At 42.4% G+C, this 16,542-nt stretch overlaps 1 protein-coding gene across 1 annotated transcript in view; it reads right to left on the minus strand.

Annotated features, from left to right (window-relative positions):
- Positions 1–3,918: 3,918 nt before the first annotated feature.
- ST3GAL1 (ST3 beta-galactoside alpha-2,3-sialyltransferase 1) overlaps positions 3,919–16,542 on the minus strand; it is a 78,423-nt gene continuing 65,799 nt past the window's right edge. The window contains exons 4-7 of the mRNA XM_039548229.1: positions 15,876–16,055; positions 11,184–11,229; positions 8,835–8,954; positions 3,919–7,376 (exon numbers count right to left, since the gene is read on the minus strand). Of these exons, the coding sequence (XP_039404163.1) occupies positions 7,203–7,376; positions 8,835–8,954; positions 11,184–11,229; positions 15,876–16,055 (520 nt within the window). The 3' untranslated portion in view covers positions 3,919–7,202. The remainder of the gene's footprint in view (positions 7,377–8,834; positions 8,955–11,183; positions 11,230–15,875; positions 16,056–16,542) is intronic.

Raw genomic sequence — 16,542 nt, forward strand, 5'->3', positions numbered from 1 at the left:
TTCGGAAGCCAGAATTGGGCCCTCTCCCTCTGGCTTGCTGAGTGCACTTGGCACAGGGTATGCTTGCCTGTGCCAGTGTGGCAGGGCCATTTAGAGGGGCATGGGAGGACAGTTGGGTCAGTGACCGTGATGGCCAAGTGCCCCATCAGCACAGTAATTAGCAGGCTCCTTCCCGCTCCCTTTCACTGTCACCCAGTGGAAAACTCCATCTCCATTAAGAAGGAGAACTCATTACTGGTGAAACAGGCGCTAATCAGATATTAGTTGTAACCATTAATGAAAAAGCTAATGAGGTGCTGAGATCCCCAGCGCTGACTGAAATGAGTTAATCACATCTCACTGCTCAAAGGCCCATTAATCTGCGTGCATGCTGATGTTTTCCATTCCTTTGCTTATTATAGGAAATAAAAACATTGTTCCAGCTTCATTTGTGTGCATCTGCTGGATCTCTCTGCTGTGCTGTAAAGCCGCGTTGCAAAACCTGCAACTGGTGACAAGCAGTGACGTTCCCTTGGCTCACAGGAAGCCATCACAGAGAGGTGGAATGGCACCAACCTTCAAGGAAGGAAGCAAATACAATGCCCGTAGCTAAATAAAAGAGTGACTTCTCATTGTTCCTGGCTGTTGGTCTAAAATGTTATTCCAGCCCCTACAAGTAACAAGAACTGAAGAGCCACCAGTGTCCCAGGTGCATTCCTCCTGAAGCAGCTTGTATTTTTTTCAGCTGGTTTCCTGTCATTACTGCTAATAGTGAGTATTAATCTCACCTGATTCAAGTGGGATATCTGTGGGATGGATGAGTAATTAGAAGCATCCAGCAACTGAGGTAGTTTGGTGTAGATTTCACCTAGATTTATTTCTGGCATTGTTGGCAATATGTGCTCTCAGACTTCAGGAGATCCCCTGGAATCCACGGGATTCTTTAAGTATCTGGTTTATTCTAATCTGCCTGGAATGGAGCTGGTTTTATCCCTAGCACCCATATAGTGCTGTGTTTTGGATTGGTGGCTGTGGCAAGTGAATGAGTGGCTGTGTGGGTGCTTGGCTGCTGGCCAGGTTAAAATCACACTATGTGTGCCCTAAAGCATCACCAGCTTAATTCACTCCTGGCCCACCTACTTCTATGGACCAAACAAATAGATAAAACTCTATTTCTCTGCAAAAGGTTTTCTAGAAGACACATTTGCTTTATGCATCCTGTTTTCACTTTTAAATCTGTTCATTTCTATGTCCTTGCTTACCCATTCAAATCAAACCCTGAAATGACAGAGCCTATCAGCTGGCAGAATTTCTCCCTGCAGCCAACTCTTTGGTGACCCCAGTGAAGGACCATCAGTCATTGGTCTCTCCCATGACTCTTTCCTGTGACTCCATCACAGCAGACAGGAGCTCTCTGCCTCATCAGCCTCTTGGGGAGCTTGCTCACACTTACCCACCATCTGCTATCTGAATCCTTCAACATTTAAAGGAGAAAGAGGAGTTAAAATAGTGATGGGACAAAGGGAACAGTTTTAAATTAAAAGACCAGCGATTTAGATTAGATGCCATTAAGAAATTCTTTACTGTGAGGGTGGTGAGGCCGTAGCACAGGTTGCCCAGAGAAGTTGTGGATGCCCCGTCCCTGGAAGCATTCAAGGCCAGGCTGGATGGGGCTCTGAGCAACCTGGTCTACTGGAAGGTGTCCCTGCCAACAGCAGGGTTGGAACTGGATGATCTCCCTTCCAACCCAACCATTCTATGATTCCATGATTGATTCTATGAAATAACTCTTTCCACTCTTTTCTACCGTTTGAAACCCACTCTGGTATCTGCACAGGCTGAACACGGAAGTGACCGCAAACTGGACATGCTTCAAAGCAGAGCTCAGGTATGGCCAGTCCGTTCACACCCCCAGCCCCAGACAGGGTTTGAGCTGGAGGAGCAATGTGCAGCTCCCCCAGATGGTGGCACCTCTTTGGGGCCAGCTCCAGGAAAGCAAGGAGTGGAACACAAAAATCCACATGGGGAGAAAGGGCCATAGAGGGCTCCTTGATGTAACACCTGATTTGGGGCATCCTTGGAGGAACACCAAGGTGCCGCAGGATGCAGTGTTTGTGGCACAGGATGCTTCCTCACTGATTTGGCCTCTGGGTGGACAGGGAGACCAGCTGGTAGTTTCTGTGTAACTCCAGAGTCTCTGACTATGTGGAAACAGTAACTCTTGTGGAAAATGTCCTGTCTTAGTAGGAGTGTTAATGTCACAGGGACAGACAAACTCCCACATGGATATATTTATATTCTGCCAGCCAAATGTTACCTTAGAAACTACAAACTAAGGAGTAGAGCAACATGGTGAATTTCCTACAGAACATTTAAATGAAAACACAGAGCTTTCCCTCTGCATAAAAGTACCTGACCATGAAGAACTTTTTACTGTGTGAACCCTATTTTATTTTATATTGCCTGAAGACAATAAATGTAATGAGATTGACTCCCTCAAATTCTATAGGAAAGACAAGGGAAAACAGATTTTTAAGGGTGGCAAGGGACTCCTTTGCCTTTTCATTCACTGGATTTAATTGCTATTCTGACTGTGAGCCGTCAAAGGAACCCATGCCATGAACTGAAGCCATACAGTTCCCCTGTGGGTACTTCCTTTCTTCATTTGATGGTATAAGCAAAGTCCTTTGTCCAAGTCCTGTGGTCAGTCCATCTGTCTGCATGTTGCTGTTATTGTTGCTGCATGTCTTACTAGTCTCAAGTGGTTTCCAGATTGTAATTTTATGCAAATTACTTTCCTGACAAAATCATTTCAGACCTGAAAGCTGCATTGCATTGCACCTCTTGTGAGTGGACATGAAGCAAAATAATTTCCAAGAAAGCTGTTCCTTGGTGTTAGTTTGCTTTGCTGAAGAAAAAAGAGGAGCAAATGCTTTGCATGTCCTCTGTGAGACATGTAGCTCCTCAGACCCATGTACCTCTATTTCCCACTCATTTTTGACAAGTGTGATTCTGGCTGGGCTGTATCCATTAATGGTGGTTAATATCTCACTGATGCAGCACATCTAGAGCCTGGGTTGAAAAGCAAAGTGTGAAGTAGCTTCTGAGAACTGATCTTCTGAACCTGATCCTCTGAAGGTCACACTGGACAGCAGCTCTTACTGTGACCATCTGACCTCTGCCTGCATCTGAACAGGAGCTCCCTGTGCTGACCTCTGACAACTCCTTAAGCTCCTACCACCAAGCCACCAGGATGGTTGCATTTGAAAGGGCAGCTTGCATCACTGCCCGACCATCTACCCTACTCAGTCCCTTAAACAATGAAAGGAAAGAGCACATAAGGAAACTGAGCAGTAGATGAGGTCCATGAGAAATAGCCAAGATAGATTGTCCACATACAAAGCCAGGGTGATGCAGATGTGGGTGTGACCTGCTAAAGTGATACCTGAGCAAAGGGATCCATCTCCTGGATGGGGTTCTTCTAATGGACAGCTAAGTCATCCATGACTGAAGTGTTTGTGTGATCATAGCAGGCCCTTAAAACAGGGACCTAGGGTGGATCCTCAGATCTCAGCCAGGTCAGATAAGTTGAATCTTTTCTCAAGTCGCTGATTTATAAGTCTGCCTTAATTTCCCTTTTATATCTCCTAAACAGAGCACAGATCCATCAGGAGACCACAGCCATATTAAGTTCAATTTCTTTTCTCTAGAGAGGCCTAGAGGTGCCATGTGAGCAGTGTGATGCCCATGACCACAAGCAGCCTGAAACATGGCAATGTCACTCACAGGACTGCAGAATCATAAGGGTTGGAAAAGACATCTAAGATCACTGACTGGATGGTGTGAGGAAGTGGAATAAGCCTCTTTACACTGTTATGTGACAGAGGAGGTTCTAGGAGCTAATGAAAGTACTGTGGAAAAAAGAAGTGTACACAGAAATGCTTTGATTACAATAAAAATTTTATTTTGATTCATATCATACTGAAAAATTAAATAAATAAAAGGTCAATGAATGATTGTGTCAGACTCCCCTCCATTAGAGAAAAAACCCATAATTGATTGTGTAGTCAGAGAAAAATACAAAGAAAATCTGGTCATGGGAGGGAAAAAGTGCTCAAGAGATTTGGCTTTGGTAAAAAACATAAAAAGCACTCAAGGAGTGCTTCAGAGATTTTGCAGTGGTGGTAAATACAGTCCAAGAGTTTGAAGCCTTGACAAGTTGTTAAATGTTTTCCTTGGTTCTTTTAAACCAAATAAACCCAAAAAGTTTCTAGCAGGAAAACAGTCTTCAATAATGGCAGTGGGAATTAATTCTTCCCTCAGCATCACTTGTTGGTATCTCCTGATTCTGAAGGCAATTGAAAGAGCAGCAAAGTTGTGGGGAACTGAGACAAGGATCTAACACAAGTCAGCTGCCTATAAGGACTCTAGAAAAAGTTTCCCTGGAATAGAAATGTGATGGCACAGACTATTCCTCATCCTACACCTGGAGAGATCCACTCTCTTCTCTCCTTACACTCTGAAAAATGGACATCAGTGGTTAACAGTTACTGCTTGCTGTTGGCAACAAAATTAAATGGGAATTGCAGCTTGTTCCATGATGAAGACACTAAATATATCTGCATGTACGAGCCATGAGGTTTTATATGTGCTGTCAGAGGCAGAATGTTCAGGGGAAAATGGAATTTTTATTAGAAAAGCAAAAGGAAACTTTCAGAACAACACAGACTAGAATATATCTGGCTTCTTTTTCTACTATTTTTGATTCCAAACTGACCCCTGTGATAAAAAAAAAATCATTAAGGGGATAAACCACCATGAGTTTTCTTCCAAGTCTTTCTAAAAATGACTGAAAGAGCAGTCAATGTTTCTGAATTACTAATATTTGTCCATGAGAAAAAAGAAAAAATTAAGTACTTGAAGCTCCAAAATCCAGCCACACTGTGGAGTTATCATTGGCATCTTCCAAGTAGTCTTTTGCCTCTTAAACTTGCTTTGTTTGTATTACTGCAGCACCTCACCAGAAGCATATTGATTAACAGCAATTTAAACAAGCAGGAATGCTTAAACCAAATGAGCAAACGTGGTTCAGGTAGTAATGCTTCATTCTTTTACAAAGGACATGGAGCAGACAGTAAGCCCATCAAATCTGCTGTGCCTGTGACATGCAGGTGAGTTCTGCTGGCCACCATGCTGGGAAATGGCTTCTTGACATGAGGATCATGAACAGGTCTCATCTTGAGAGAAATCATGATGAGATTTGAAAATCCTGCCCTTTCCATATTGCTGAACTGAAAGGTCACACCAGGTGAGGGAGCTTGATGCCCCACACAGACATTTGGCATCCTTGGCTCTTTATATGCCGCGAGTTCAGTAGTACTCACGTGGGTAAAGCAGTTCATGTTGGTGAGCGGTGCTGTGGCCCAAAATTCCAGCTGACCATGACATTGTGCCATGTATTGCTGCCTTGGAGGGCACCTCACTGGCACCAGCTGGTGCAGAAAGACAAGGGGATAAACCCTGCGTGAAGCACATCAGTACTGAAGGGCTTTCACCAACCTCAAATACTCATCTGCTTGGCCATTCTGCCATAACTGGTGCATAGAGAGGAGACATTTAGATGATTTGGCATAAACTCCAACCAATGTGATACATTAAAAATTAAATATGCCATTTTTCCCAAGCCTGATCAAAACTCCCTTGAAGTCTGTGGCAAGAACTCCTCTGGCTTCCCCAAGGCTGAAAGTGGGTCAATAATCCATGAGTACTGTTTTCATGATATCAGGAAAAAAAGACCACTGTTTTCCATTGTTCCCTGCCTTACTTGGATTTGTACTTTATCTGTCCTTGAGGCTTTAATGTGTTGATTCCAGCAAAAATCTGTGGATATAAAATCTCCAGTGTAACTTCCCTCCTCTCACTGCCTAGAGGTACTGACATCCATATACTCATTCCTCCAGAGATGCACATGATTTTGAAGTCTGTCTTATGCTCTAAGATCAGCTTGTGCAGATTGTGTCTTTGTAGGTGCTGCTACAAAACAAAGATTGTTAATGTATTACTAGTTGATATCCCAACCCATGATTTCTTTTCCATTTCAAATAGAGACCTTGTAAAGAGATACCACATTTTAATTGTTTAAAAACTTAAGAAGAAAATTTTCTTGGGACTTTTGAATATTTTCCCTTAAAAAAGGTAAAAGCTACCTTTAAAAATTGTCTTGTTTGCATTTGTTCAAATGCAATATAGGAGTTGTTATTATAGGTTTCTACTACAAAAGCATACCAGACAGAGGCTAAACTTTGGTTAATTTTCCCCCCTTTTATAAAAAAGTTTAATTTAGGGTTTGTCACCTTAAAAACAAAAATCACATCTGTTGCACAATTATAAAAGGCACATGTAAATGACTTGAAAAAAGTCCACTTTCCAATCTTAAACTGATTAAATAAAAAAAAAAAAAATCCAGAGTATTTTCCACCAAAAGAGAACCAAAATTACATATAACCAAACGAGACAGACAAGTGGCTAAAAAGGCCATTTTTTCCCCTGGAGTTTTCAGTATTATTTTCTCCATCATTATGGCTGTGTAGGAAGCAATACTAAATAATACATGAGACGATTTCATATTTTCTAGACACTATCAATGCAAAATGAGGCAATGGTTGAAACAGTTACTACTCCAGGCAACTTCATCATGTTTTTCCTTAATACAGCATGAAAACAGAAGTAATAGAGAATAGAGAAGAGACGGTTCAAAAAGAAGATCAACAGCAGAAGTGAATTCATTTCTTTGAGGTAATCCTTAGTATGATGTTCACAGCTGCCTTAGTGGGTCTTAAGTCCCAAAAGTCTTTTTCACTCTTCTTCAAGGATTTCCTGCCTTGCTCGCGGAGAGAACGGACACACAGACAGCGGTTCCTGTGCCCAGGTTTCCCCTAATTGCAACAGGCAGATCTTTCATCAGTAATTCAAGAATCAAGGTGTAGAGCTTAAGTAGAGATTAGTTCATTCCCACAACTGATTGATAGCTCCCAGCTATCCATAGACAGGAAATCATGTGCAGTTGGAAGCTGGTCGTTGGCCTCATTCCCTGCAGTGTGAGATGCTCCAAATCCACCGCAGATCCACGCATTCAAACCTGGCTGGTGCCTAGATCATCTTCACTGAGCTTTGTTCTGCTGCATGCTGGAAATTGCAGCCCCCACTTGTTCCCATGGCCAGGGTCATCTGCCCTTGAAAAACTTTATTTTTTCAATGGAGGCAAGAGTCAAAGTTATATTGAACTCAAAATCCCCATCATGGACTCCTGTCTTGCGGAAAGCCCCACCTGAAGTGTTGTTTTCCCAGTAATGGTGCCAGTGTCCTTTGCTGTCTGCTCCAAAGCCGTACACATCCACCTAGGATGCAAGGGATAACTACTGTTATTGGCTGGAAAGCAATTACTCTTCATCTGAAGTGCTGAAGAAACTTTACTCTCAGTGTATTTACAGGCAGCAGCACCTGAGGTCCTCAGTGGTGTCCCAAGCTCTTCTGGTGCATGACATGACCACAGAGAAACAGCCCAAGGCCTGTCCAAAGAACGTGACATCCTAAGCTATGCCAAGACACCACCAGACCTGAACTCAGAGGGAAAAGGAGATTTCTATCCATTAATTCTGGTTTATTTGCAATATGAAAATGCATTCCTATCCCTTAAGCATGATTGACCTCAACAGATCAGTGGCTTGGGATGGGAATTGCCTCTTTAGCTGATGTAGGCCACAAAGAGTGAAAAAAATTTGGTTTGGTCCTGGTCTTCCAAATAATGTCCCATGTTTACCACACTTACATCCTTGATTATATGATATTTGCAGTCACTTCAGAGACAGATGGATTTTATGTTCTTTGCACATGTATACACCTACAGCCTCTCCTCTCCCAAAGGCTCGTTTGTTGATGGCTGTGTCTGTGTCCTCTAATGGTGAAAGTCCAAACATCACAGCTGATTTATTTAAACTGTGAGTGGTGATATGTCTGGCTGTATTTGAATGGGTCATAGCTAAAAAACAAGCTCCCTAAACCACTCACACCCAGGCCCACTCAAATATGAGCTGTTTTTAAGTTGGTTTTGGTAATGTCAGAGCCCTGTTTTTTGCCTGCTTACCATAAAACAGGCTCCACCCAATCTGCTGTGACTATGATAAGAGTTTCTTCCAGTATCTTTAGGAGTATTTGCATCACCTCTCCAAGCAACACAGGCCTGGGTGACCAAAACTCTTTCATCAGCAGATGTGTGTCCAGGACAGGGATTTTGCCAGCAAAGTGAGATTTATCCCCCATGCTGACAAGCTCAGGTTTGCAGGACTTTGTAGAATTAACCTGGCCTTAGAGCTAACCTCTAACTAGATGAGTCTCCAGTCACCTTGGAGGACCTCACATCACTCAAATTGGGGAATTTCCCCAAGTAACTGCTGGAACAAAGGCATTTACTATAACCTACTGTAAAAACCCAGAAGCTTGAGTTTGAAAATACAGCGAGGCAAAACCTAATTGAAACTTTCACTAACAAGATGGGCAAAGATGCCATTCATGTTTAGATGTGTTTTGATACCAGTTGGAATCTCTGTTTATGTTTAATTATATTCTCCCAGAGTGCCTCGTAAACCCTACGACTTGATGACATTAAAAAAATCCGTCACTGTCAGTTGAGTGTGTCTGCATGTTTCTGAAGAGTTTGCATATGTTTGAAGAGGCAAATGGCAGAGAAGGTGGAGAGGGGGAAATAGGCTGAGTGAGTGGCCAGGGGTTGTTCCTGGCTCTTCAGTGTGAAATGCCCTGATTTTTTATCCATATATCCAAACACAGACAGACTTTACCTCATCGCACACATGGAGAGCAAACATCAAAGACAGAAGGCCTGTGGAGGGGTATCTGCCATGATGCTCGAGCCAGTTTTCATAGATGTATTTCATAAAAGATGGATTATAAACCAGGATCTAGGCAAAATTGGAGAGAAAAACTCATTAGTAAAATACCCTGGGAAAAAACAATGGTAGCGCATAATTCCTAAAGGACACTGGGGTAGGGGAGTGGGTAAGAAAGGAATAATAGTTATTCCTTGAGGGCAAGTGAAAGGGAAAAATAAGTCTCATATTAAGTGCATTCAGGAATATTCCCCATGTGCAGTTACACATGAATAGCCCTTCCTTGGTCTTGATATTCCTCCTGCTTACAGTAATGTGAATCCTGGAGATTCCTACTGGAACCAATGGGTATGAAACAGCACAAGTGAGATGGAAATCAGGCATTAGCCATTCAACTCTCCCTTCAGCACCCTGCAGGTGAGCTCTGGGGAGTTGGAGTCCTGAAAAAGGCAAGCATGAGATGCCATGACACGTTCCATAGAACCATAGATTAATTTAGGTTGGAAAAGACCCCTAAGATCATCAGTCTAACTGTAATTTGAGTGGGAACATAGGAGCAATTCCCTCTTCCACACAATACACCAGCCATGTCTTGGTATCTCTGTAAGTACAGATCTAAGGAAACCAAGGGCCAAATGTAAACTATCAGGAAGCCTATCAGGTCATGTAAGCTTCTTTTATCCTGTTTCCTAAACATGCTATTTTTCTATGCTGTATACTTTTTTCTTACAAGACATAAAATGCATTTTTTTATCTCACAGAGGTCATCTCACAGAGACAGAGCACTTAAGAACTGAGAGTACAGTAAATCCAAGGACTGGTGGAGGCCCTTGCTTTCAACCCCCTCCCCTGAACGAGGCAGAGGCTTTTCCCTCCATACTGTGTTTGTAATTAGAGTGATAGCATTTCAGTGCTATCTGGTTAGCTGCAAGGCTTTTCCTTTTACAAAGTCAGAGGTTAATTGCTGATATTGCATCTGTGTGTAATCTCTTCTTGCAGGGTGTTTTCAATTGCACAGTGTGGGAAGAAATACAGGCTTCTCCTCTCGTGCTCAGGAAGCTGCTACAAATCACCACATCCTGGGCTGCTGCCACTCAGCTGTGATGCGAGTTTAACCACCTGCCCTGGTGCTTCTCACAGGGGTTTTGCAGAGGTTGTCATGTACCTCACAACAGGTAAGAATGAGCTTAGGGATTATTTAATGCACCCTAGAGGTCCATGGCTTGAAGCAAAGAAAAATAAAGTGATACTAGTTCAGGGTCTCACCTGAAGCCTTTGGCAAAACCTGGCCTCTTGAATGAAAGATGTGTGCTTTAATTTGTAATTTTAATGTTCTGGAGCTAATGTCATACTTTAACAGCCCTTGATACACCAGATGCCTGTACTTTTTAAATCCGTCTTTCCAAAGACTGAGAGAATGAGACCTTTATTTTTCTGGAAGTTCCATGGAAGAGGTTCTTCCTCTCCCACACAGCCTGCCTCAGTTATATCCTCAAACCATGCAGCTACAACAACAGAAGTCTTTGCACAGTGGCTAAAGTTCCAACATTCGAATTAACATCTTTCCCTGTGGGAAATCCTGCCTCCAGCCTGTCCCTGTGCAAAGCAGGGAATGTTCCCTGGTCTGTGCTCTCATGCAAACTGTGCTTGAACATTGCCTGTGAGACCTGTAACATACCTAGAGCAAAACCTTCCTGGACTTGGCCTGAGCTCAGCCTCCAAGCTTGTTTAATTGGGTACAGGTAATTATTGCAGCTGTGGGTCAAGAGCCTACCACGAGGAATTCTCCACTGACTTGGAAACAGCTTTATTTGTTCAGAGTTCACTTAGCTCCTTATTACAAGGAACTGACTGGGGAGTGAGAAACATCCTTGGTGTTCAAATATTAAAATTATTTTTAAAAACCTCCAAAGTCTCTCCTCAGTGTCATTACATACAAATGACTGCAACAGGTGGGAAGAGAGTAATTGCTGTGGAGGACAATGCTGCACTTTTAATGTCCCTGAGCAGCAGCACCAGAGGAAGTGATACAACCTTCAGAACAGTGTTCATGCAATGGCATAGCCAAAAGAGCAATTTCTTTCCAACCACAATTATTTAGTAGTTGATCTATGGCCTAAACGGCACACAGGAGCCAAATTTTTAGCTTAGCTGAGCCTTGTAAAGCGTCTGTATTTTGGTTTTTTTATGAATATATTTTTATGAATGTCAAAGGCTTGCTTGGATTCTTGCTGTCTCCCAGAGAAGCAAAAGGCCTACAAATAAATAAGCAGAACAAATCCACAAACCAGCATTTCTCACCTTTTCTTTTTTGACTTTGATTTTCCGTGGAACTGGAACATATGTGCTGTTAAAGAAAAAAGAAAGACAGCACCATGATAAATAAAACTCCAAATGTAATTCCAAAGAAAGAATATTCTTCACGAACAGTAATAAATTCAAATTATTTGAAAGTAGTAAATTCAAGAAATTGTTGTAAAATGAGGCTGCAATTAAGTAACACAGCAGGAAAAGAACTGAGCTGTCACTGAAGCAATTTTACAGGAAACCACTACATTCTTAAATATTCAAGTTAATTATTGGCAGTAGGACACCAAAGATTTAGTTGAGAACACACTGTAGAGTCAATACTATGTGGAGCTCGAGACTTGTAATTCTTGGATCATTACAGTTGCAGTCTTTGCTCTTTGATGATGGGAAAGATTTTCCATTTAATTTCTTGGCAGAAAAAACCTTCTCCCACCAGGGGGAGACTTTTCCTCTCCTAATACTCGGCGTTACCTCATGATTTTCAGAGTTGGTGGCAGCAGAGTTCACCAGTTCTGCGGTTATATGAAAGTCAGGCATTCCCAAGTACACAGCCCCTCATCAGAAAGCTATTTCCCTCCTCCCCAGGGCGATGCTGAAGGCTTCCTGCAGTTTCCAGCATAAATTTTCCAAGTTACACCTTATGACTGGGTTGAAATCACGAGTCTTGTCTTGCAAATGAAAAAAACTTTTATTCCCCATATCTCATGCACAGGGTGTGCTGGCATTGCACAGCTTATCACGAGTGCTGTAAGAAGAAAATCTTCCTGAATTTGTTTCACATGAAAAAATTCTGGTGAGCTGGCCTTGTAATTGGAGTATATCCCAAAATACATCCTGCATACTTCTTAGATGGGTTGTGATAAATCACCAAAGCCTTCCATTAGTTCAGTCTCAGTGTTTTCACTTGGGTTTTGGTAATGACAAGGTTCCTGTCATTAAGGTTTTATTTTCTTTGAACCGTGGAACATCATCAGTTTTAAAACTTAGTCTAAATCTTCCCAAACTAGTGGCCACCTGGCAATGTTCTCCTGACCTGCAATCCCGGCTCTGGGATGGAGGCAGTGAGAGAGGTGATGGGAGGTTCCAACCCTCCTAAGAGGTGATGCTATTGGGGAAAGGGCCACTCATGCAGACTTCTCAATCTGATCTCAGCAAATATGCCCTTGCAGCTGTAGCCCATGCCTGACCTTGACCAGCAAATCAGTAAACAGTCTTGGTGATCCCATATCCTTTTCATGCTTATGAAGACAAAAAGGGCTTCTTTGCTGGTAGAATCTCCTCAATATAATAAATAAACAGTCAATCTTTTCCCACAAGGTGATGTGGAGGAAACAAGAGGGCTGTATTTCATGGATAGATACAGTAGAAGACCAAAGAGATGGGCATGCAGTGTTCAAGACAATACTGGTGGACATCTCTGGTCTAACCAGGAGACTGCTGTAGCTCTTGTCAGATGACATATTAGTAATTTTAACCAAGGGCTATTTCATTCTTTCAGAAGAAATACCCAAGCCCTGCTGTCACATGGCTGCAGAATTTCATAAAATCACACAGAAGATATTGGCACACTGATAAAGACCTCTGCTCTTGTGATCATGTAAAACCTGGGCTGCAGGGCAGCCAGGGAGTGAGAGACCCTGGAAGTTGGAAGTACCACACAGGAGTGGGACAGAGTGATATCTGTGACGAAGGTAACACATTGCCTGGGAAACATCTTCCATGAGCCACTGTGCAGCACTCTACTGAACTCTGTCATTGGCCACCTTGTACAAGACATTTACTGAAACCTCGACCTAGAATGTGCAACATTTTAAGGAATACAGTAATTGTCTTTGCCAAACTAGGTGGAGTTTTTTTCAGCATGCAGATTCCTAAAAGACTTGCAAGTGAAGGCAACCAGGGTAAATATATGGCTGATGAGGGCCTGAAAGTTTCCTATCCTAGAAAAGGCATTTCTTATTCTTTTCTGGAACAATGCTTAGTTTTAGAGAGACATTTTCAGATGGAAATACATCAGTTAAATGGGACTGAGAATGTCTGAGAGAATCAATCAGCTATCAATTGAAGCGAATATTAAGGCAATCTGCAGTTTGGCTTTTGTTTTGAAATGTAAAAATTGCAAGAATTATGATAATACTAAGAGGAGAATATGTTTAACTCACAGGTTTTGTGTTTTAGGAAATTCTTTCATTTGGATGAAATACAGAAAATTAAACACTGTGTAAAGGTCTAACCAATGCAGGATGCTTATCTTTTTTAGCTATGAGTACACTCGGGTTCTTGTTAGCCTAAACTCAGCTGACACTATGCAGCCTGTGCACACAGAACAATGACCAAGCAGATTGGGGTAAGGAGATAAGTACTTCTTCTTTCTAAAATACTGACTTTCAAATGTGTTTTATTTTTATTTCATGCCTTTTTCTCTTTAAAATTGTGCACTCAACAATTTCCTTATACCCATTATCTGACACTGTGTGTTTAATGCATGCTCATAGGTTAATTCTACAAGGCTAAAATTATACTACATACATTGCTATGATTTATATGCTTATGATTTTCTGCTTTTATTATTCCAGCTTATTAATTATGCAATTTCCCTGCTTTGAGTCTGGCAAAAATCTTAAAATAGTGGTATTTCTTTCATGTGGTTAAATACTCACACGCTAATTTATACCAGATGCTTACCAAGCCCATGTATACAATCTAATTATAAATATATAATATATTCTGTAATTTATTAAGCAAAGATGTTTTTCCTTTCATGTGCTGTGACTGCATTGTGGTCAACCAGCCTTCCTAATAGGCTAAGAGATCACCTGAAATCAGAGCAGACCTCAGAGTTCAGTAAGTACCAAGAGCTTTCTCCTGGGGCAGGAACAGGCAGTGGACCTGCCTGCAAAAGGTGCGTCCATGTAAACTATAGAACACTAGAATCATTTAGTTTGGAAAGACCTACAAAATCATTGAGTTCAACAGTTAACCCCGCACTGCCAAGTCATCACTAAACCATGTCCCTGAGTGCCACACCTACACATCTTTTAATTCCCTTCAGGAATGGTGACTTCCACCACTCCCATGGACAGCCTGTTCCAGTGCTTGACAACTCTTTTGGTGAAAAAAATGTCTTTAACGTTCAGTCTAAACCCCCCTGGTGAAACTTGAGGCCATTTCCTCTTTTCCTGTTGCTTGTTACTTGAGAGAAGAGACCAACCTCCACCTGGCTACAGCCTCCCTTCTGGGAGTTGTAGAGATCAATAAGGTCCCCCCTGAGCCTCCTTTTCTCCAGGCTGAACATCCTCAGCTGCTCCTCATCAGACATGTGCTCTAGACCCTTCCACAGATCCACAGCTTTTATCTGGACATGCTCCTGCACCTCAATGACTTTCCTGTAGTGATTGGTACAGTTTTCTGAGTGTGCTGATTTTTCCCAGTTATGAGTGTGTCTTGAAGATGGTTTTTTTTAAGACAATTTATGACTGTGTGTATTAAATGCTGGTGATGAAAAAGGTAAAAGGAAGCTAACAGATTTGTTACAAGTTAAGGGAATCTTAATAAGAAATTGAAAGAATCTAAAATGCATCTACAAAGAGAGAAAAGAAAATGAAGAGAAAATAAAACTTTATTTGCTTTTCCATCAAAGAGTTCCAGTTAAAATTGCAAAGTAGGTCTTATGCCCAGTCAACACACTCAAGACACGCTTTTCCAAGTTTAAATCTTCTGAGACCTTGAAACTGGGAAAAAAGTTCAAATGTCTTGAAATATTTCTCCCTGGAATAAAGCAATCTGATCTGCTCTTGCTGTCTATGTGTAGCAGAGTGTCACCAGGCAATCCCACAAGGCTGTGGTTTTACACCCAGCAGACAACCTCACACACAGTACAAATGTCACATATTTCATTCTCTGGATTAGGAAAAGCCAGCTTACAGGAAGGAAGAGAATCTGCTTGCAGGCTTCCAGAAGAAACATGCATTTTGATCACATTTCTAATTCTGGTGCTGCCATAAATCAACCAGGAGACAACCCTTACTTCTGACAGCACTCAAAAAAGAACTGGAGAATAAATTCCAGTGTGTCACATTATTGCCAAGTAGAACTCTTGAATTTAAGGCTAAGACATGCAGGTGACACACAAAACATTGTTTCCTCTGCACAGTTCTCAATCACGTTCCACCGGGAAAGACAGACAAAACTCCTGACGAACCTGTCCAGGGCTGCCCGTCCTGTGGATGGGGCACTAAGTGCTGTGGTCTGCATCTGCTCTCTCTGCCTCAGGTGAGCAACCTGCACACCCCTCTCTGCCTCCTTGTCCTCTTCTGCAAGTGTACTGACTCACAATGAACCAGAGAGGAGAACAGATGAGCAGAAGCCCAAAATGAGGCACTGAACCCCAAAGTTCAGGAGACTTTAGATCAAACTGGTCAACTCCACCAACAAAAACTCGCCTTCTCATTTCTCTCAGAAATGGGGAGGTAAGGGACTGGATCTTGATCTTTCCCTCAACAACCACATCATAACATTAAGTTTTTCCTAGAAATCAAGTGTCAGGGCTGAACTCTGACTTGAGAGGGTCTGTAAAGCATGCCTAGGCCTTATCAGAAGCAGGGATTTACTCCACACAGGCCATTATGTCCTACAGCAACATGAAGTATGGAACTCCCACCCCTTGTCCCTGCCCTTACTCACAAATTGATGGTGCCTGTGGTGAGAGCGGTGACAACCCAGCGCAGGTCCAGGGTTTTGAAGGGGATCAGGATCATGCTCACATTTGCTGCCAGCTCTTTGTAGCTCTCAGGATAAATAAAGTGGTGAGTGGTCTTGCTCCCAACATCTGATTCGTAGCCAGTAGTGGGGGCACGGTTCATTCTGCAGCCCAAAAGCAAGAATTGAGACAGGAGAGGAATTAGGTAAATACAAACACATGGGAACCATCACTAAGTCATTTGCTTGAGGTACAGGAACATGCTCCCATACCTAAGGGAGTGCTCTATGCAGGGTCTTCAGACAGACCTGACAGGGTATAGGGGTCCTCAGGCAAGCTGGAATGATCATAACCCATTCAGTTAAACAGTAAATGAAAGCTCAGCTTCAGTGTGGAGCTCCTTGGACTGAATAGGAGTGTCCACCAAGCAGATGTATCTCTGAGCACATCCCTGCATTCCCTTTACAGCCAGCAGACAGCTGACCAAAAGAGTGGTGAGTCCATGAGGACACATCTCACTTCATCCTAAAGCTGCATCCCCCAGCTGATGAGAAAAACATTGCCCTGAGGTACATCAGCTAGACTTCTTGCAGTTCCATTTCCCCCTGTCTATACAGGTGTATTTGAATGTCTAGGGTCAAGGTAATAAAC

This window comes from Corvus cornix, chromosome 2 (assembly GCF_000738735.6).
Source record: "Corvus cornix cornix isolate S_Up_H32 chromosome 2, ASM73873v5, whole genome shotgun sequence".
Lineage (NCBI taxonomy): Eukaryota > Metazoa > Chordata > Aves > Passeriformes > Corvidae > Corvus > Corvus cornix.